This window comes from Schistocerca serialis, chromosome 5 (genome assembly GCF_023864345.2).
Source record: "Schistocerca serialis cubense isolate TAMUIC-IGC-003099 chromosome 5, iqSchSeri2.2, whole genome shotgun sequence".
Lineage (NCBI taxonomy): Eukaryota > Metazoa > Arthropoda > Insecta > Orthoptera > Acrididae > Schistocerca > Schistocerca serialis.
In genome coordinates, this window is record NC_064642.1 from 113,421,882 (window position 1) to 113,444,791 (window position 22,910).

Genomic DNA, 22,910 nt, shown 5'->3' on the forward strand with positions numbered 1-22,910 from the left:
GCATGTTGAAAGCATTCATTATTTGTGATTTAAGACAAAGTTGTTCTCCGGGGGATGGTCTTGTTCGTACCATTTCAACACATTTCACGGCTGATGTCAATCTAGATACCTGCGCTGACAGTTCTTTGTTACGAATATCCATACTCCATACCGATCGAGGTGGCGCAGTGGTTAGCACAATGGACTCGCATTCGGGAGGATGACGGTTCAATCCCGCGTCCAGCCATCCTGATTTACGTTTTCCGTGATTTCCCTAAATCGCTCCAGGTAAATGCCAGGATGGTTCCTTTGAAAGGGCATGGCCGACTTCCTTCCCTAATCCGATGAGACCGATGACCTCGCTGTTTGTTCTCTTCCCCCAAACAACCCAACCCAACAATCCTTTTGATTCGACGAGAGTGACATTTTTACAAACCTCCTGAAATGTTACAGCAAAAAGTAAATGCGGCCGCCGATAAAGTAGACAAGGCAACAGCCCACAAGCGGCCTTCCGCGCTGTGCGTGCTGTCACTGCTATGTCCGCTATCAGGAGTAGTTCTTCTCGGACTTCTAGGTGGTTTCCCTATGTTCCTCCAGGAGAATGGCGCAATTCTTCCTGCACACTGAGCTGCATTCCTGTCCAGCTGAACGACACAGCTCAGTTCCTTTCCCTTTCTGACGACTAGATGCCCACCATCGGCCTGCAGTAGTGCGTAGCGATTGTAGGCGCTTCTGAATCACAGTAGTAATCCTGAGCTGATAAAAATGAAAGATTTACGTCTCTGCGACGCACTGAGGACATCTGCACGTTTCCCGTGACTAGATCCGAATTTAATAGACGTAAACAATAATCAGAAGTGTAGCGGACGTGCAGTGACAGACTGAAGTTCGTAATTACATCTGTGTACTGACCACCAGTAGCAACTGCTACAATAACGGGCAAGCCGTTGTATCTTACGCAGGTAATCAGTAGCATGTACGGGGTGAATCGCCTAAAAGTTGCACTGCAGATAAGATATTGCAGAAATGGAAAGTGCAGTTGATGGGAGGGGCTCGTATTGTTAGCCAAATAAACAGATCTTAATAATAATTAGAAAGCTATTTTTTGTGCAAAAATACTCTATTTAAATGGAACAGTGCCTCTTGGCATTAACTAAAAGAGGGTAAATTAAGATAATTAGAGCGTCAGTGGCGTTTTTTTTTCAGGATTCTAGTGAGAGTCATTTACGAGGTATCGTGTTTTGAAAATTTGTGCCATTAGACCTCCGTAATTGCTAGGTACGATGTTGTTAGGTTTCCTTACAGTGTCTTTGTGTGGCCGCGAGGGGTTAGCCGAGCGGTCTTACGCGCTGCAGTCATGGACTGTGCGGCTGGTCCCGGCGGAGGTTCGAGTCCTCCCTTGGGCATGGGTGTGTGTGTTTCTCCTTAGGATAATTTAGGTTAAGTAATGTGTAAGCTTAGGGACTGATGACCTTAGCAGTTAAGTCCCATAAGATTTCACACACATTTGAACATTTTTTTTTATTATTGTTATTTTTTTCCTTGTGTGTTCCTTGAAAGCATTGCGACTGTCTAGTCAGTTAATGTGTGACAATCCAAGCAGTAAGTCGTGAGTGGATGATAGGATTTACCATATAGAAAAAGCCGACACGCTCGTGTTGTACGGAGAGTGTAGGAAGAATGCAATTCTTTCTTGTACGGTGTATGCGGCAAGATATCGCAATAGGCGTCAACCATCTCGTCAGTTATTTATCAACCTCTTCATCCAGTTTCGTGAAAGTGGTAGTGTAAGACCTAGACAACGTAACAGAAGGAAACAAGTGACAGACAACAGAGGAGGGGTAAATTAATGTTCTTGATGCTGTTGCATCAAGAACCTCGGTAGGCTTCAGATTACAGCTTTGTACTGCTGGATCAAGAAGATTAGTAGCAAGATGGATAGAAGACGCAACGAATTACTTCGTAGCTTGGAATTTAGATAAGACTGACTTTTCTTCTGCAGATTGCAGTGGAGAGGATGGTAGTTTCTCAGTGAGAACTTCTACCAACTTATTGAAGTTCGTGGCTATTTTGTGAACTTGAGGCACATTTAATCAAATGAACGATGCGGTTCATGAGTACTATCATTTTCTCAACTCTTGTCCAGAAAACATCATCATCCAGACCCCTTTTCTTTATTTCAGGCTGCAGGTATGACTGCGTCTTTTCGTTTACAGCTAAAGTTCGCGAGAAAACTGTATTTGATTGCAAACTTTCAAGACAAAAGATATGGCTCCTCCATCTTGTTCATCTTGAAAACTTTAGTGAAATCATATCTTGGAATTTTTTTTTCATCTGATCGAACACTGCTTGTAAAATGTGGTTGTGTTTTACGGTTTTGACAACTTTTTCTGCATTTTCCATTAAAAGTTTTGATTGTTTGACAGCCGAAAATATTTCAGAGCGCAACAAGTTTAATGGTTGCGCTAGGCACCCATGTGGAACAATGTGAGGGAACTCATCCTTTACTAGCTTCAATGCAGCGTCTTGGGCTTCCATTTTTTGTTATTAAATCTTTTATTTTTATTTTGATGTTCTCAGTTTATCTTCAAAGCACTGCAGTTGTCCGAAAGTAGATAAAAAAAGGGGCAGAACAGAAAACTATAGTCTGGTTCAAATATCATTACATCTGACAAAGCTACTTTGTTTTCACTGTAAACAGTTTAACATTTATCATCAAGAAACACATTTCAATACATTCAGTAATAATTTTGTTATCAGTAACCATTCTTTAATAATCTACAGAGATTTGATACAGACTATGAAGTGTGTTATATTACAAAGTAATTTACGAAGAACAATGTGTGTGTGTGTGTGTGTGTGTGTGTGTGTGTGTGTGAGAGAGAGAGAGAGAGAGAGAGAGAGAGAGAGAGAGAGAGAGAGAGAGGGAGGGAGGGAGGGAGAACCGGTAAAATGGAAAAGAACAGTATAAATGATAAGCAGGTGTCAGCAACAGATGCCCTTCCTTGATACAGCAAGTTGGAATGCAAGACAAAAACAATGCTTCTCTCTTCTTTCTTTCCATTCTTAGTGAATGAAATGCGTAGTTTTAAGTGGAGACATTTACTATCTTTTAATATCGGGAGTATCGTCCCATCCCTTATTTTAATTGGTAAATTACATATTATAGCACTAAAAACTTTATAAAGTACTTTTTTATATCAATGCGCAGAGTTTGGTCATTTAAAATATCTTTGGGAAAATGCCCAAATATAAATGTCCTGCCCGCTGGGCATTTTTCCGGCTTACAACACTTTGTGAGGGTCATGAAAGGAAAATAATTTTGAAAAATTTATGCAAAAACTAATTACGTTTCGTATTCGATCTAAACTTAAGCTTTACAGGCATAGAAAGAAGGTCAGATAAACAGAACGCTTTCATGGTTAATTTTGCGCTGTTAAAATTCACAATATTGAGAGGTAAAATTTACGCATACACCAGTTTTACGATTTGTAAGTGTACGACTAGGCCAGTGGTATAAGTGGATGACGTGATATTAAAAAACTCGTACGGTGCGCATGCGCTGTAAATTAGGTTGCTTTTGTAGGTCAGCTTGACGTTGTTTTCTGGCTTGATTGACCACAGGTGTCATATTCGACAGAGCTAAGTCTTACTATCTTTCTGTCAGAAGGAATTCTGTTCAAGCCAAAGTTACTGAGTACCTTCGGCTTTTGTGGTTGCATTTAAAATATCTTTACTAAATAAATGATCTACACCGCGTAACTTAATAAAATATCGGACTTCGTAAACGAATAAGATCTGTGCACGTTCTGTTAAACGGGAGATACAAGTAATGACAATTAAGGCTAGAGATAATATATAGTATCGCTCAGCAAAACCATACCAGCTTCTGCTAGTGCAATTACAGTGGCCACATTTAACTTTAAGTACTGCAGGATAGTAAAGGATAGGAACTGACGCAAAGAACGTTTACTGAATCTTTACAGTAATTATTGTTTCAGTCATAAGTTAAACTTATCAGAAAAATGGCGGCAATCGTACTGACCAGTATAAGATCAGACAATAAAAGATAATGCAGTGATAATGAACGACTCATTTTCGCGTAATAGCATATGTAGTAAAACACGAAATAAACCAGGAGTGCTAGGTCCGTGCTGTATGCTTATTATTACAAACGTGACACTATATATAAATATGATATTGCAGTGCCTGTGATGTTCAGAAGTACGATGCAAAGTTCAATTAAAATGTCTCCCTTGTACGAGAATGTACTCAATGGATATACAAGTACAGGTTGTAGACTCATGGTTGACGACATATGGAAGTTCAGGGCTGGCCGTGAAACGTGCTGGGATGGCCTAATGGTATAGCGACCGCTCGCGATAGGCGGGACATCCGGGTTCGATTCTCGATCCGGCACAAATCTTCGTTGTCGTCATCCGGTTACACAGCTGATGGTTTCTCTTATACGGGACTGCGAATACATTTCACTTTACATAATTTATTTAATTATTTAGCAGCAGGTATAAAAGACAGCCAACCAATAAACAGTGGTTTTCGAGTAACCTTTAGCGTGGTTACGACAGATCTAAACCCATCTTCTTCAGAAGAACAAAGAAACTTCATATTAGCAATTCATTTAGTAAAAAATGTCTCCACGTGACATGTATCGGCAACGGTCTGTATGCCCATATGTGGACGTATTGGAGTCGGCATGTGGACATATTGTAGTCGGCGTATAGCTACTTACATTGTCTGTTATTTTAAGTGATTGTTTTTACTGATGTGACAAGCCCTTGATTCTAGGGGCCTTAATTTTTACACATGGACATACATGTGCAGACAACTTTTACTGAATGACTTGCTATTGTGAAATTTGTTTGTCCTTCTGAAGAAGACGGGTTTAAATCCGTCGAAACCACGGTAAAGGCCATTTGAAAACCACCATTTATTGCAACATTTTGGCTGTCTTTATACCTTCTGTTCTGTAACCGTTGCTATAGTGCAGCCACATTCAAAATATTTAAAGTGTTTACGTATAGAGAGTCCGCCAGAAAAATGTATACACTCTTTGTGAGGCTCTATCGAGATATCGATACTGTCGCTTGATTTGTGTTGCGGGTGTGTTGTAGTATGGTCTTTGGCTCAACAGATGTTAGTACTTTCATCTGGGTATTGAGAAAACAAGACGGCTGGAGCACGCTTGGCATTCAAGCAACGAAAATGTATTGTGAAGTGGTTTATCAAGTTTTATAATGCCGTTGAAGCGCAACGTCAGTGGAGCCGGGAGTTTGAAACAGAACCCGCAAACTCGCCTAACAAATAAACGTATCATTGACAAGTTTGATTTGCATAGAACGATTTGTGATATTCACAAAGGAAGATCAGGAAGATAGCGTACAGCTACAAGTCCTGCTTCGTCGGCCCTCGTGTTGGATACGTCTGTTAATTCTCCACAGAAGTCTGCTACTCAATGTGCGCTTGAAGTGGGGGTTAGTAGTACAAGCGTACGAAAAATTCTGAAAGCTGCAGAGTGGAAAGTTTACATTCCACGATTACTGCAAGCGATTAGTGATGACGATCCTGATCACCGGATTCAATTTTGCGAATGGTATCGGCAAAAGGTAACTGATGACGGACAATTTGTGACGAAGGTAGTGTGGAGTGACGAGGGGCAGTTTGAGAACTTAATGGAACCGTGAATCGGCAGTAGTGTGTACTGGGCACCGGAAAATCCGCATGTTTATGTAAAGCGGTCAATCTACTAGAGGTTCATGTGTGGTGTGGACTATCATCTAGGGGATTAGTAGGACCCTTTTTCTTTGATGCTACTGTTGCTGGAGAAGTGTACCTGGAAATGTTACGCATATCAGTTTTGCCAGGTATACGTGCGCCAACAGGATGGTGCGCGACCATGCTACCACCTAGCCGTACGAGCTTTCCTGGACAACAATTTTCCGCGGCATTGTATTGGACGAAGAGATCTAACACCTATCGACTTTTATTTATGGGGAACTGTGAAAGATAACGTCTATCGACGTAAGCCAGCACGCTGCATGAACTTCGCCTGGAGATTACAGCAACATGTGCAGCGATCTCCACTATAACATTGACTGACGTAGTTGCGGTGACCGCTCGTCGTTCTGTTGTGCATATCCCCCAACGGTGAACATTTTAGACATTTATTTTTTTATTTAGTGTATGGCATTTAAGTACATTTCAGTATTGGATCACGTTATTCTACATTACATAAGATTACATATATTCACAGACAAACATCTAGTCCTTGTATCCACGGGGAATTCTTCAAAGTCCCCACTGAACGCTCTAGTACTGCATTCTTCTCTGATGTGTTGGTCTGCTTAGGCGCGCCACAGTCACATGCTGGCGAAGACATGCCCAGTTCTTAATCGGTTCAGAGTTGACCAGATCTTGCGGGGTTGATCAAAACCAGGTACTGCCTCGGTAACACAAGGCATTAGATGGCAAGTTGTTGGGGTATTCTGGAGCCATTCTCTTCTCCAAGAGTTGATGTCTGACCCAGTGAGGCTGTCGAGAGCAAGAGGAGGATGAAACTTCCTGGCAGATTAAAACTGTGTGCCGGACCGGGACTCGAACTCGGGACCTTTGCCTTTCGCGGGCAAGTGCTCTACCAACTGAGCTACCCAAGCACGACTCACGCCCCGTTCTCACAGCCTTACTTCTGCCAGTACCTCGTTTCCTACCTTCCAAACTTAACAGAAGCTCTCCTGCGAACCTTGCAGAACTAGCACTCCTGAAAGAAAGGATATTGCGGAGACATGGCTTAGCCACAGCCTAGGGGATGTTTCCAGAATGAGATTTTCACTCTGCAGCGGAGTGTGCGCTGATATGAAACTCCCTGGCAGATTAAAACTGTGTGCCGGACCGAGACTCGAACTCGGGACCTTTGCCTTTCGCGGGCAAGTGCTCTCTCATTCAAGAGGAGGATGTCTTGAACGAAGCCTCTTGCTACTCAGATCAGGTATATCGATGTGTGCCGGTAGTTCAGGGTTTGCTTCGATCTTGTTGTATTCCCTGACCAAGGCTGCTTCTCGTCGTATTTTTGGAGGTCGTATATGACTCAGGACAGGTAGCCATATGTTAGGGGTAGACCTAGCGGTTCCTGAAATAATGCGCATGGTGTTCTCAAGTTGGACATCGATTTTGTTCACATTACTACTGTTCAGCCATACTGGTGCACAGTACTCCGCCGCAGAGTATACGAGGCTCAGTGCAGACGTCCTCAGAGTTGCTGTTTTGAACATTTAAGGTAACCCATGTGCTAAACTGAAGGTTGTATAACATGTGTGATCAATTATTAAATTTAAAATAAACACATAAGTAATACTTTTCGTTCCTTAAAGTGTGTGTACATTTTTCTGGGGGACTCTGTAAATGTAAAAGGAATTGAAGATTGAGAATCCTTCTTAAATTATTTAACGATTGTAAAAGAGGCGCCACAGGGGTCGAAACATAAATGTACGAATCAACTTTCTGGCGACGACCCTGGTGGCAAAATGGCTTTGACGGTTGTTGTTGTTGTCTTCAGCCCTGAGACTGGGTTGATGCAGCTCTCCATGCTACTCTATCCTGCGCAAGCTTCTTCATCTCTCAGTACTTACCGCAACCTACATCCTTCTGAATCTGCTTAGTGTATTCATCTCTCGGTCACCCTCTACGATTTTTACCCTCCACGTTGCTAAATTTGTGATCCCTTGATGCCTCAGAACATGTCCTACCAACCGGTCCCTTCTTCTTGTCAAGTTGTGCCACAAACTCCTCTTCTCTCCAATTCTATTCAATACCTCCTCATTAGTTATGTGATCTACCCATCTAATCTTCAGCATTCTTCTGTATCACCAAATTTCGAAAGCTTTTACTCTCTTCTTGTCCAAACTATTTATCGTCCACGTTTCACTTCCATACATGGCTACATCCCATACAAATACTTTCAGAAACGACTTCCTAACACTTAAATCTATACTCGATGTTAACAAATTTCTCTTCTTCAGAAACGCTTTCCTTGCCATTGCCAGTCCGCAGCTCGTGGTCGTGCGGTAGCGTTCTCGCTTCCCCCGCCCGGGTTCCCGGGTTCGATTCCCGGCGGGGTCAGGGATTTTCTCTGCCTCGTGATGGCTGGGTGTTGTGTGATGTCCTTAGGTTAGTTAGGTTTAAGTAGTTCTAAGTTCTAGGGGACTGATGACCATAGATGTTAAGTCCCATAGTGCTCAGAGCCATTTGAACCATTTTTTTGCCATTGCCAGTCTACATTTTATATCCTCTCTGCTTCGACCATCATCAGTTATTTTGCTCCCCAAATAGCAAAACTCCTTTACTACATTTCCTAATCTAATTCTCTCAGCATCACCCGACTTAATTCCACTACATTCCATTATCCTCGTTTTGCTTTTGTTGATGTTCATCTTATATCCTCCTTTCAAGACACTGTCCATTCCGTTCAACTGCTCTTCCAAGTCCTTTGCTGTCTCTGACAGATCTATAATAATGTCATCGGCGAACCTCAAAGTTTATATTTCTTCTCCATGGATTTTGATACATTCTCCGAATTTTTCTTTTGTTTCCTTTACTGCACGCTCAATATACAGATTGAATAACATCGGGGAGAGGCTACAACCCTGTCTCACTCCCTTCCCAACAGCTGCTTCCCTTTCATGCCCCTCGAGTCTAATAACTGCCATCTGGTTTCTGTACAAATTGTAAATAGCCTTTCGCTCCCTGTATTTTACCGCTGCCACCTTCAGAATTTGAAAGAGAGTATGCCAGTCAACATTGTCAAATGGCTCAAATGTCTCTAAGCACTAAGGGACTTAACATCTGAGGTCATCAGTCCCCTAGAACTTAGAACTAGTTAAACCTAACTAACCTAAGGACATCACACACATCCATGCCCAAGGCAGGATTCGGACCTGCGACCGTAGCGGTCGCGCGGTTGCAGACTGAAGCGCCTAGAACCGCTCGGGCACTCCGGCCGGCTTTGACTGTTAACATAGTACGTAAAACGCATGTGTGGGGGAGATGTGTGAGTCGTCTGTTTGGCGCAGGGGTGCAGTGGAGACGCTGGCGGTGTCGACGAACAGCACGGAAGTGCTGGTGAACGTGACGGACCTGCAGCCGTACACGACGTACCGGCTGTCGGTGATTCCCGCCGACGAGGACGGCAAGCCGGTGGGCGACCGCAGCAAGTGGGTGAACGTGACGACGATGGAGACGCGGCCGTCGCCGCCGCGCAACGTCACGCTGGAGGAGGTGACGGGCGAGCGGGCGGTGGTGAGCTGGCTGGAGCCGCTGCCGCTGAACGGCGTGCTGCAGCGCTACGTGGTGCGCTACGGCGGGCGCGCGCTCGACGTGGCGCCGGGGCAGGGCACGCGCGTCGTGCTGCCCGTGGACGGCGACCGCGAGTACAGCGTGGTGGTGGAGGCGTGCACCAACAGGGGCTGCACGCCGGCGCCGCGGCCGCTGGCGCTGCGCTCGCGCGTCGGCCCGCCGGGGCCCGTGGGCCGCGTGGCGGCGCGGCCGCAGCCGGGGGGCCGGCTGGCGCTGGCGTGGGCGGCGCCGGTCCCGCCGGGTGGCCCCCGCCACCTCTACCAGGCGCTGCTGCTGCACGCCGCCTCCGGCCGCAACCGCACGCTGCCGCTGCGGCCCGCCGCGCCGCACAACCTCACCGACGTGCTGGACGTGCCCTTCTGCGAAGCCGACCCCGACGCCAGCTACAAGGTGGCCGTCAGGGCCATCAACCTCGACGAGCACAAAGGCATGCTGTTCGGCAACTGGAGCGAGTCGACCGACGCTTACTGCCGCATTACCGGTACGTGTACTTTTTACATTTCGCTCGTTTATCCAGTTTCAATCACTCGGAGTACCCTAATACACTACTGGCCATTAAAATTGCTACATCACGAAGATGACGTGCTACAGACGCGACATTTAACCGTCAGCAACAAGATGCTGTGATATGCAAATGATTAGCTTTTCAGAGCATTCACACAAGGTTGGCGCTGGTGGCGGCACCTACAACGTGCTGACATGAGAAAAGTTTCCAACCGATTTCTCATGCACAAACAGCAGTTGACCGGCGTTGCCTGGTGAAACATTGTTGTGATGCCTCTTGTAAGCAGGAGAAATGCGTACCGTCACGTTTACGACTTTAATAAAGGTGAGATTCTACCCTGTCGCGATTGCTCTTTATTGTATCGCGACATTGCTGTTCGCGTTGGTCGAGATCCAATGACTGTTAGCAGAATATGGAATCGGTGGGTTCAGGAGGGTAATACGGAACGCCGTGCTGGATCCGAACGGCCTCGTATCAGTAGCAGTCGAGATGACAGGCATCTAATCCGCATGACTGTAACGGATCGTGCAGCCACGTCTCGATCCCTGAGTCAACAGATGGGGACGTTTGCAAGACAACAACCATCTGCACGAACAGTTCGACTACGTTTGCAGCAGCGTGGACTATTAGCTCGGAGACCATGGTTGCGGTTACCCTAGACGCTGCATCACAGACAGGAGCGCCTGCGATGGTGTACTCAACGACGAACTTGGGGGCACGAATGCAAAACGTCATTTTTTCGGATGAATCAGGGTTGTTTACAGCATCATGATGGTCGCATGCATGTTTGGCGACATCGCGGTGAACGCACATTGGGAGCATGTATTCGTCATCGCCATACTGGCGTATCACCCGGCGTGATGGTACGGGGTGCCATTGGTTACACGTCTCGGTCACGTCTTGTTCGCATTGTCCGCACTTTGAACAGTGGACGTTATATTTCAGATGTGTTACGACCCGTGGCTCTACCCTTCATTCGATCCCTGCGAAACCCTACATTTGAGCAGGATAATGCACGACCGCATGTTGCAGGTCCTGTACGGGCCTTTCTGGATACAGAAAATGTTCAACTGCTGCCCTGGCCAACACATTCTCCAGATCTCTCATCAATTGAAAACGTCTGGTCAATAGTGGCAGAGCAACTGGCTCGTCACAATACGCCAGTCACTACTCTTGGTGAAGTGTGGTATCATGTTTAAGGTGCATGGGCAGCTGCACCTGTACACGCCATCCAAGCTCTGTTTGACTCAATGCCGAGCCGTATCAAGGCCGTTATTAGGGCCAGAGGTGGTTGTTCTGGGTACTGATTTCTCAGGATCTATGCACCCAAATTGCATATTTGTCCAATGAATACCCGTTTATCATCTGCATTTCTTCTTGATGTAGCAATTCTAATGGCCAATAGTGTACCACAGATTTGTGGTGTCTGCTGATTTGGATGGTGGCGGTTTCCGCAGGTGGCCTGCAGAAGGGCCGCGTGCTGCTGTGGTGCGCGGGCACGCTGGGCGTGCTGGCCGCGTGCGCTGCCCTGGTTGTCGGAGGGAGGCGGCTGGCGCGCTGGTGGCGGCACGCCAGGGGTGTCCAGGTGAAGCTGCCGCCCGGCCTGGCGCCGCCGCCCGCCGACAAGCGCGACCGTGAAGAGGAGCGCCGCGTGCGCACGCCCTGGCTGCTGTACGGCCGCGAGAAGGCGGCGGCCGCGCTCGGGTCGCCCACGCACGAGGAGACGACGCTGCTGCGCGGGGGCGGCGTGGCGCGCTGCGACAGCGGGGGCGGCGGCAGCAGCGCGGGCACCGGCAGCGACTGCGCGCTCTCCTCCCTCACGTCGGCCACCACCGCCGCCTCCGACAGCGACGGCGACGCGGAGGCGGACGCGGCAGGGGCCAAGCCGCGGGCCGCCCGCCAGTGGAGCACCTTCTCGGACGGCTCCGTGTCGCGCAGCACGCCCAACCTGTGGGAGGCGGAGGCGGCCTACTGCCGCGCCGGCCTGCCGGAGGCGCCCGCCGCCGGCTACGTCACGGTCGCCAGCGCCCCCTACGTCCGCAGGGGCAGCCTCGACGGCTGGCCACACACTGTCGCAGCAGCGGCTGCCGCACCGGCCATCCCCGCAGGGTGAGTACCACTGTACACGTCCCTTCGACTCGTCTGTGACATAGTTTCGTAAGTGACAATCGAAGCAAAATCGACAAGGTAACCTTGCAACAAATTCGTCATCTTCGTTTCCACATTGTCCAGCATCAGGCCGGATTGGGACATTTATGGTACTCCGCCTCTTGTGAATAACACCACCTAACACTCACAAGGGAACCTCCCCATCGCACTCCCCTCAGATTTAGTTATAAGTTGACACAGTGGATAGGCCTTGAAAAACTGAACACACATCAGTCGAGAAAACAGGAAGAAGTTATGTGGAACTTTGAAAAAAATAAGCAAAATATACAGACTGAGTAGTCCATGTGCAACATACGCAACATCAAGGATAATATGAGCTCTGGAGCGCCGTGGTCACGTGGTTAGCGTGAGCAGCTGCGGAACGAGAGGTTTTTGGTTCAAGTCTTCCCTCGAGTGAAAAGTTTTATTTCTTTATTTTCGCAAAGTTATGATCTGTCCGTTCGTTCATTGACGTCTCTGTTCACTGTAATAAATTTAGTGTCTGTGTTTTGCGACCGCACCGCAAAACCGTGCGATTAGTAGACGAAAGGACGTGCCTCTCCAATGGCAACCGAAAAAATTTGATCGCAAGTTCATAGGTCAACCGATTCCTCCACAGGAAAATACGTCTGATATATTCTATACGACACTGGTGACATCATGTGCGTCACATGACAGGAATATGTTGTCGACCCACCTAACTTATACACTTGGTGAATGGGTAAAAAGATTTTTCTACCTTGCCCGATTTAGGTTTTCTTGTGGATGTGATAATCACTCCCAAAAAAGTGGTGAAAACATAAGAGTTTCACACATAAACTGATAATAAAAAATTAAACTTATCACTCGAGGGAAGATTTGAACCAAGGACCTCTCGTCCGGCAGCTCTCACACTACCCACGAGACCACGGCGCTCCTGAGCTAGTGCTATCCTTGATGTTGCCTATCTTGCATATGGACTACTCAGTTTGTATATTTTGCTTATTTTTTTCATAGTTCCACACAACTTCTTCCTGTTTTCTCGATTGATCTGTGTTCAGTTTTTCAAGGCCTATCCACTATGCCAACTTATAACTACATCTGAGGGGGGTGCGATGGAGAGGTTCCCTTGTCAGTAGCGGCCGCGCGGGATTAGCCGAGCACGGTAGTTCAGCGTGTTCGGTCAGAGGGTTTAACTACCCTCTGTAATAAAAAACTGAGTCAACGGATCAACGAACAAGCTGAACGAGTGTCATCGGACGTCCACCACGAACAAAGTCAATACAGATCGAAATGAGATTTAAAAAAAAAAAAATCGGTCTAAGGTGCTGCCGTCATAGACTGTGCGGCTAGTCCCGGCGGAGGTTCGAGTCCTCCCTCGGGCATGTGTGTGTGTGTGTGTGTGTGTGTGTGTGTGTGTGTGTGTGTGTGTGTGTGTGTTTGTGTTTGTTCTTAGGATAATTTAGGTTAAGTAGTGTGTAAACTTGGAGACTGATGACCTTACCAGTTAAGTCCCATAAGATTTCACACACATTTGAACATTTTTGAACACTCAATAACCATTCAAAGTATCATAAAAATCATTACAGTTGAGAAGTCAAGAAAGATGTGTCTCCAAAAGCCACATAGCTATATGAAGGTGCTTTATTCGCTACTACCGGTTTTACCTCAGTATAGACCCATCTTCAAGTTTATATTGGTCATATTTCCGTAACGTAAATGGACAGCTACGAAGTCCTAGCATTCGGGAAGTAACTTACTCAATTTTATTATGACAGCCCACCATTGAGGTTTGACTCTTAACGTGGATAACTTCCCAAAACCTGTAACTCCGTAATTGTTAATCTACGAGGGTGAGTCAAACGAAAACCGTAAATCTGTAATAACAAATCGAAATTTCGTGCCGTTATCCTGTCAGTTGGCAGCCGTGCTACAAACAGCGTGCCAAATGGCCTGTAGGTGGCAGCATAGTGCAGATGCACACATACCGTCGCAGTGTCAGTATAAAGATGGCCGCCCCACTTGTGACTTGCACCAGGGAAGAACAGCGTTCTGTTATTCGGTTGTTGCGTAGTGAAGGTTGAAACCTATTGAAATTCATCGACGAATGAAGGTTCAGTACGGTGATGCATGTTTGTCACAGCAACAAGTCTAAGAATGGAGTAGGAAGTTCGCAAATGGTCTGACTTCAGTGAAAGATGCTCCTCGTCCAGGTCAGGCACAACGAGTTGTAACTCCACAGAACATTGCAGCAGTTGAAGCCATACTGAAGGAAAACCGCCGAGTGACACTGAATGACATTGCAGCATGTTTATAGATTAGTCATGGGCCAGCACACCACATTGTGCATGATGTGCTCCAGTTTTCACAAAGTGTCTGCAAGATGGGTGCCACGGTAGCTGACTCCTGAAATGAGAAAATGACACCATTCCTCATCACCAAAACCAATGAAGTTTCGAACAGAACCATCAGCAGGGAAGGTTATGCTGACTCTCTTTTGGGACGAAAAAGGCGTCATTTTGGAGCATTACATGCCTAGAGGGACCACTGTCACCAGTGCATCATACACAGATCTCCTAAAAAATCATCTGCGGCCTGCAATCAAATCAAAGCCACGCGGATTGCTGTCAGCAGGTGTCCTTTTGAAACATGACAATGAAAGGCCCCACACTGCCCGTACAACTGTTGCAACAATCAAAGACCTGCATTTTGAGTGTCTTCCTCATCCACCATACTCACCAGACCTTGTCCCAAGTGATTTCCATATGTTTGGACCACTCAAAGACGCAGTAGAAGGAAAGAAGTTCCGTTCTGATGAAGAGGTACGCCACGAGGTGCATGAGTGGTTGCGCAGACTACCAAAAGAATTTTTTTTCCTAAAGAAATTTATGCACTTTGTAAGCGCTGGAGAACTTGCATTGAGCGTAGGGGAGGCTATGTTGAAAAGTGATAAAGCTTTGTACCACTTCTGCACAATAAATAATATTTAAAAAAATATTTAAGTTTTCATTTGACTCACCCGTGTACTTTATGGAAATACAACCATTGTAAACATGAAGAATCGTCTATACTGACGTGAAACCGGTAGTTGCAATTAAAGCACCTACATACAGCTATGCGGCTATTGGAACCAGCGTATCGTTCTTGACTTTTTAGTTGTTATAATTTTTGTAATTCGAATGGTTATTGGGTGTTGAATGTTGCTATTGTTATTCACAATGTCTCTGAGCTGTGGTTTCCCTCCCCAGAAAGTTGTTTGTACCTTGCCGCTTTTCCATGTCTTTCCACCATAGTTCTTCTATAACCGATTTTTTCCAGTCCAGATTCCTTTTTCTTTAACTGTTTCACCTGGGTCTTCCTATTGCTCCCTTGTTATCAAACTTGAACGCCACCAATCGTGCTGGTATTCTTACATCTTACATTCGCTTTACATGCCCATGCTATTTTAATCTTCCTTATCAGTTCCATCATTCAGCTTTTCTACTCCCATTTCCTCCTTAACTTATTCATTTTTCGCTTTGTCTCTCCTCATTTTTCCTAGTACACTTCTTAGGAATTTCATTTCACAGGCTTTCATTTTAGTATCCTCTCTCACACCTCCGATGCTTATGTCATTACGGATGTAAAGTAAGTCGTGTACAGCACTTCCTGACACTTCATTGGCACATCTCATTCCCAGACTAAACCAATCACACGCTGATAAAATGTATTGGTCTGTTGTAACATTTTGTTAATTTTTGCCTTTATCCTTGCATTCTGAATTACCATACTTCCTAAATGTTAAAATTTGCACACAATTTCAATATCCTGTGCTTTAATATTAGTTTGTCCTTTCCCTTCTCTGTCACGTCTGGTAACCAGCGTAGTCTTGCTTTTCTCCACGCTGCATTTCATGTCACATTTCTCCATTTATTAAATTTAAAATATGAATTCCTCTTGTACATCCTTACTGTTGCTTCCTCACAACATGATATCATCGGCATACAGCAATAACTTTATCTCCCTTCATCTATGAGCTTCAGTTGATTCTTCCATATCTGTCTGCTCGTTAGGTTAGCTCCAAAACTGTGCCACGTTTTAACAAAGGAAGATGTCGTGCAATATTGACCGTTTTACTTCAGATTTATTGACTACACTAATAAACTTTCGGATGGACATAGGCTACAATAGACTATATAAAGGTAAAACGTTGTTAGCGAAAATCTCGAAAAGTTCTAGACTAATTTATTTCAGGTTTTCACAAGATATTCTAATAAACATTCCTATACACATAAGTTACATATTATCTTAAACAACAATCGAGTGTGAGAAAGAGAGTACAGTTCTGAGAAAACGTGCGGTTTCGTTATCTTTCTCGCAGTGAGTTTTAACTACGATAGCGGGTCATTGAAACTATTAGCCAAATCGCTTCCCCTATATATATTATTTCTCCTTTATGTACACACACACACACACACACACACACACACACACACACACACACACACACATATATATATATATGTATATATGTATATATATATATATATATATATATATATATAATTTAGACAAAAATTATATACACAACTATGTGCTGTTCTGTTTCCTTCGTCGCAGCCGGTTTTAACAGAAAACAAGGAAGTTGTATTTATGGCTTATGGGCTTCTGACTGGAATACTACTGGGAATCTGAGTCGTCTGAAAATTTGTAATCCTATCCGTTTGCAGACTGAAACTATGCTACTATGCGAAAATGTGTCATTGAGGCTACCCTCCTCACAGATCAAAGAAAGCAAGCAAGATTAGGATTTAATGCTGCGTCGACATTGAGATCGTTACAGATGGAGCACAAGCTCAGAATGTTTCAATGATGGAGCAGGAACTCGGTAGCGCCGTTTCAAATAAACCATCCCGGCATATGGGTGGAGTAATTTAGGGAAATCAAGGAAAACGTAAATCAGGATGGTCGGACGTGGATTTGAACTATCGTCCTCCCAAATACAAGTCCAGTGTGACACCACCTCATACCCCATACACGAATAATTCCAGCCGACTTACTCATCCATTTTAAGAGACTTCGATTCCCGATCGAGGTTTCGTTGGCAATAGCAATAAACACGGCTCAAGGTCGAGTGTGTGTGTGGGGGGGGGGGGGCGGGGCGGCGAAATGAGATGAGAGGCGGGGGGGGGGGGGGGGAATGGATATAGAGAGCGGAAAGGAGGAGATGGACAAAGAGAGAGGAGGAGGAGGAGGTTGTGGAGAGATATAGGGTGACGGAAATGGTCAGAAAGAGGTGAGGGAGAGGAAGTGTTGGGCAGAGACAGGGGGAGAAGGAGATTAGGTTCTCATACATAATTATCAGTTACAAAGCATTGCCGGGCTCCCCATTATATATATGCGTGCAAAATCGCCCTGACATTTCGTGACCGGGAGCGCTGTTACAATAGATGAGTCAGTCTTCTGATGGCCATGCTGCAGACCGCTGTTTGCCACTTTGCCTTAGGCTGGCACATTAAGCTAACAATGCTGGTTAGCTATAGTACCTTGGGGAACAATTCCATTGTGGAGTGTTCCATTGTTTCCAAATCGGTTCTCAGCTGTTCTAGTTTTCTCGGTCGTGTTGATACAGCAGAACGCTCAAAGCTGCTTCTTCTTACGTCTGCCGAAGGATGTTGCTTTTGCGCTGCTGATGTTCCTGAGAGGGAACTAGACTTGATGATAGCAATTTGTTCTGTGGACTCTGCAAATCGGAAACCGCTGAACACGAGTAACAAATTGTACAAGTGCAAGAACGCACGATTTGTGAAGACGAGGACTATGGCACGAGGGTAATTTCACCTCCACTGCCGCGTAACATATAGCGGTGCGGAAAAGTGCACTCAGTCGACAGACTTCGCTCTTCACTTTTAGCACACTTTTGCGAAGATATTCGCTACAAACATTAGGAGATGGTATGTCACATCCATATTTGAAAAACTTGTCGAATACAATTAAGAGAAGTGAATGTTCCACTAAAAGAAACACTTAGCTACTTTAGTATCTCTCTTGATGTAAAGCAGGAGGATTAATAGTCCTGACAAACAGTTACCTCTTTTTTTACGTTTGTCATACTTTATTTCAATATCCTTTAGGTGCGATTTGTTGGATCGATCAACTATACTTTGTGATCAGAAGTATTCGGACACCTGGCTGAAGATGATGTAAAAGTTCGTGGCGCCCTCCATCGGTAATGCTGGAATTCAATATGATCTTGGCCTATCCTTAACCTTGATGGCACCTTCCACTCTCGCAAGCATACGTTCAATCAGGTGCTGGAAGTTTCTTGGGGAATGGCAGCCCATTCTGCACGGAGTGCTACACTGAGGAGAGGTAAGGATGTCGGTAGGTGAGGCCTGGCACTAAGCCGGCGTTCCACAGAATTCCAAACGTGTTCTGTAGGATTCAGGTCAGGACTCTGTGCAGGCCAGTCCATTACAGGGATTTTATTGTCGTGTAACCACTGATCCACAGGCCGTGCATTATGAACATGTGCTCGATCGTGTTGAAAGATGCAATCGCCATTCCCGAATTGCTCTTCAACAGTCGGAAGCAGTGTAGGATTGTGCTGTGACAGTGACACGGAAAACAACAAGGGGTGCAAGCCCCCTCCATGAAAAACACGACCACACCATAACACCACCGCCTCCGAATTTTACTGTTGGCACTACACACACTGGCAGATGACGTTCACCGGCCATTCGCCATACCCACACCCTGCTGTTGGATCGCAACATTGTGTACCGTGATTCGTCACCCCTCATAACGTTTTTCCACTGTTCAATCGTCCAATGTTTACGCTCCTTGCACCAAGCGAGGCGTCGTTTGGCATTTACCGGCGTGATGTGTGGCTAATGAGCAGCCGCTCGACCATGAAATCCAAGTTTTCTCACCTCCCACCCAACTGTCATAGCACTTGCAGCGGATCACGATACAGTCTGGAATTCCTGTGTGATGGTCTGGGTAGAAGTCTGCCTATCACACATTACGACCCTCTTCAACGGTCGGCGATCTCTGTTAGTCAACAGACGAGGTCGACCTGAACGCTTTTGTGCTGCACGTGTCCCGTCAGGTTTCCACTTCACTATCACATCGGAAACCGTGGACCTAATGATGTTCAGGAGAGTGGAAATTTCGCGTACAGATGTATGACACAAGTGACACCCCATCACCTGACCACTTTCGAAGTCTGTGATTTCTGCGGAGCACCCCATTCTGCTCTCTCACGATGTCTAATGACTACTGAGGTCGCTGGTATAGAGTACCTGGCAGTAGGTGGCAGCACAATGCACCTAATATGAAAAACGTTTGTTTTTGGGGGTGTCCGGATACTTTTGATCACATAGTGTACCGCAGCGCCGAAGACATCCATAGGTATCGAACAACAGTACCGTCGTTAGGGGCACCCTGTTCTACATTGATGACGCGAATAGCAGGCTTCTGATGTGATTATATAATCTTAAGTCCTGTGGAGAACAGGTCAAGGCTGTGGATAGCCTTCAAAGAGCGGAACACATAAAAACTGAAGTTAGGCTAGGGTTCCACCATATATGGAACTCATATGACACCCCGAACTTATTCTATACTTCGTTTAAAGTAACTCTGTGATCGGCGTTTCAGCGACTCGAGTGGCACGGGTCAGCTGGCAACCAACCGTAATTCTTTGGCCGGCCGGGGTGGCCGAGCGGTTCTAGTCGCTACTGTCTGGAACCGCGCGACTGCTACGGTCGCAGGTTCGAATCCTGCCTCCTCCATGGATGTGTGTGATGTCCTTAGCTTAGTTAGGTCTAAGTTCTAGGGGACTGATGACCTTAGAAGTTAAGTCCCATAGTGCTCAGAGCCATTTGATTTGAATTCTTTGTTGAACGCCACGTGCTCTCCATGTGCTTGTATTGACGGTAGATGCAGATCCATGGTGGGCGTGACTGGTTGCCCACTGGTATAAGTGCCCCCTACCACTTTCTTAGCTTGATTTTACACTGTATGGTTTGGCAGACCATCTGTATGGTGTCTTGCACTGGTAGCTTGTCGTCTGCAAACCAAACGCTGTAAATGCGAATTTTATCAGCGAGTCCACACATCCCTTGATTTTTAAAAAAACATGATTTTGATGTTGCAGCAGCATGTTATGTGTACATATTTGTTATTACTCACGTTTTATTGTGAATGATCCTGGTTCTTTCGTGTTCTGAGGGCACTGCACACAAATATTAACTCTACTTTGTGTAATTTTGATTTTACAGCGCGTTTTGTGAAGGTAAAAAGCGTGTCATTTCGGTTTTACGACGCGTTTTGTGAAGGGGAAAGGGGTTGTAAAACTGAAATTATTTAATATGTGTGTGTAGTCCGCTCAGAACACGAAAGAATCGGGTCCGTCACAACAAAAAGTGAGTAATAACAAAATATATACGCAAAACATTTTGCCACACCAAAGTCGCGTTTTTAAAAATCAAGGGATGTGTTAACTCGCTGATAAAATTCACATTTATAACGTTTGGTTTTGTAGATGACAAGCTATCATGCAGGACACTATACAGATGGTCCTGCAAAACCGTATAATGTAAAATAAAGGTAAGAACAAAAAATGTCTTTACACCTCATTTAATTAAGTCAGTTTTAACGTAAAGTGTGTTCCCGTTTTACAGTTTTTCAGTAACAAATACCCACTGATGATGGCACAAGGTGCGGAAACGTGTTTGGGTAACAAGGAAAAAGCAGTGTTTTGCATAAAAGGCGGAACCTATAGGCAGTAATTTTAACTGCAAACACGGAGCTGCATGTCCAAACGATGAATAAATTATTACAGTTGCAATTCGGTGTGGCAGGTAGAGCAGCCACCAGAGTGCATAGTGTTGTTCGTGTTTTGGGTTGTTAGTAGACCTTATAGGGTAAATAAAGGCCGTGGCCAGCGTCAGATGTTGAGTGAGTACTGTGGACAGGGAGACGCTGCGTACACGTGTGAGACAGCATTATCAGCTCCTGTGTTTTGAAGGGGTCTCTTTGTGGGTGTCCATTTGGCCCGCTGATTGAATCATACAATAACGAGATTTGTGGGACATTTGGATGTGACAGCGGCCTGATGTGGGACTGCATGAGAACGTGATGGCAGGCACATTCGTCCTCAAGATTCTGCTCAAAGGTGAACTGGGTCCGACAGTGGCTTCGAAGAGGAGCAGCTTGTAGGTTAATTCACTGACAAATGGACTGATGTGACGTCATAAATTATTTTCGGATGAGGCTTGCATTGCTGGACGAAACTATTAACGTTGATACGCCGTAAAAGAGAGAAGCAAAACGTGTTTTTGAGAGATGCAACTGCAATAGATGAGAGGTTAGGAGTAACTGTAAGATTTCTGACGACAGGATGGTCATTCAAATGCTTGAAGTTTAGAGCGGTAATATGAGAAAACACAATTAGAAAATCTGTTCTGGAAACGTGTGGAGCGATTATATGTGTCCTACAAGAAGACATTTAGATATTTTACATGGTTTTTTTCAAGTTTTGTGAGAATTTGGTAAAATTGACAATCATTTAGCAGACATATGTATGGTACTTCTGAAGTAGAAGCGTTTTTCCATTCTGCTGTGTAAGTCAACAAGAGCCGGCCGCGGTGGCCGAGCGGTTCTAGGCGCTTCAGTCCGGAACCGCGCGACTGCTACGGTCGCAGGTTCGAATCCTGCCTCGGGCATGGATGTGTGTGATGTCCTCAGGTTAGTTAGGTTTAAGTAGTTCTAAGTTCTAGGGGACTGACGACCTCCGATGTTAAGTCCCATAGTGTTCATAGCCATTTGAACCATTTGAAGTCAACAGGAAAAGAAAAAAAATTAATAAAGGAAACAATGCGGCAGAGAAGCGTACAGTGAGCTTCCTAACGTGTCGATAATACCCTGTCGTTGGCGTATTAATACTGTTTTGTGTTTGTTGGTTCAAATGGCTCTGAGCACTATGCGACTTAACTTTTGAGGTCATCAGTCGCCTAGAACTTAGAACTAATTAAACCTAACTCACCTAAGGACTTCACACGCATCCACGCCCGAGGCAGGATTCGAACCTGCGACCGTAGCGGTCGCTCGGTTCCAGACTGTAGCGCCTAGAACCGCACGGCCACTCCGCGCGGCTTTTGTGTTTGTTAAAATACTACTTGAAGTAGTGTCGATGATACCCCGCCGTTGGCGTATTAAAACTGTTTTGGGTTTCTTAAAAAACTACTTGAAAAACTGAATCTGAGGTATGATATGTGCAAAGAAGAACTGAAAAGAAACACTGCACACTAACGCCGTGTGGCTAGTTCATGAAGCTCTGTCAACATCTCAGGGGAGAATGTCAATACTCTGGCTGAGTACGTATTTACAGTACTGAAAATATTTTTGGATCCCCCAATACAAATCACCAATATTTCTTTTGTCGATAATACACTAATACGCGCTTCAGCCTGTCAGTAAAGGTTTGACAGTATGACTGAACGTGTTACGGCCCCTTTACGTTACATCTGTTTATACTGAGGCTCAGGCGGCAGTCTTTGCATAAGCCGCTGTTCATCTGTAAGGCACTCTACATTTAGTAGCAAGTTTCTGTGGAAGACGATCCCTGTAAATTAATGCGTGTCTGTGAACAGTCCCTTGCGGCTACACGTGTTAACCACCAGGTCGATCTCACATAAATCCATAACTGAAGCGGCTCAGTCGCAGTCATTTGATGTATAGAGGAAAGAACCTTATCTACTGACTACGCCTCTCCATTGAGAACGACATACCGAGTCCTGCTCGCTAGAAAGTTTTCAGTCCAGTTGAGTGTCTCTTCGGATATTCCGTGGCGCATATTTTGTTAGCTAGGCGTCGGTGTAGAACAATATCAGAGGCTTTCTGGAAATCAAGAACCACAGTATTAACCTGAGCTGCGCTAGTTACTATAAGG

The 22,910-nt window shown here is 45.4% G+C and overlaps 1 protein-coding gene across 1 annotated transcript in view; it reads left to right on the forward strand.

Annotated features, from left to right (window-relative positions):
* The window catches only part of LOC126481776 (cytokine receptor-like), a 274,432-nt gene that overhangs the window by 30,599 nt on the left and 220,923 nt on the right, over positions 1-22,910 (forward strand). Inside the window, exons 2-3 of the mRNA XM_050105731.1 lie at positions 9,063-9,826; positions 11,308-11,959. Coding sequence (XP_049961688.1) covers positions 9,063-9,826; positions 11,308-11,959 — 1,416 coding nt within the window. The remainder of the gene's footprint in view (positions 1-9,062; positions 9,827-11,307; positions 11,960-22,910) is intronic.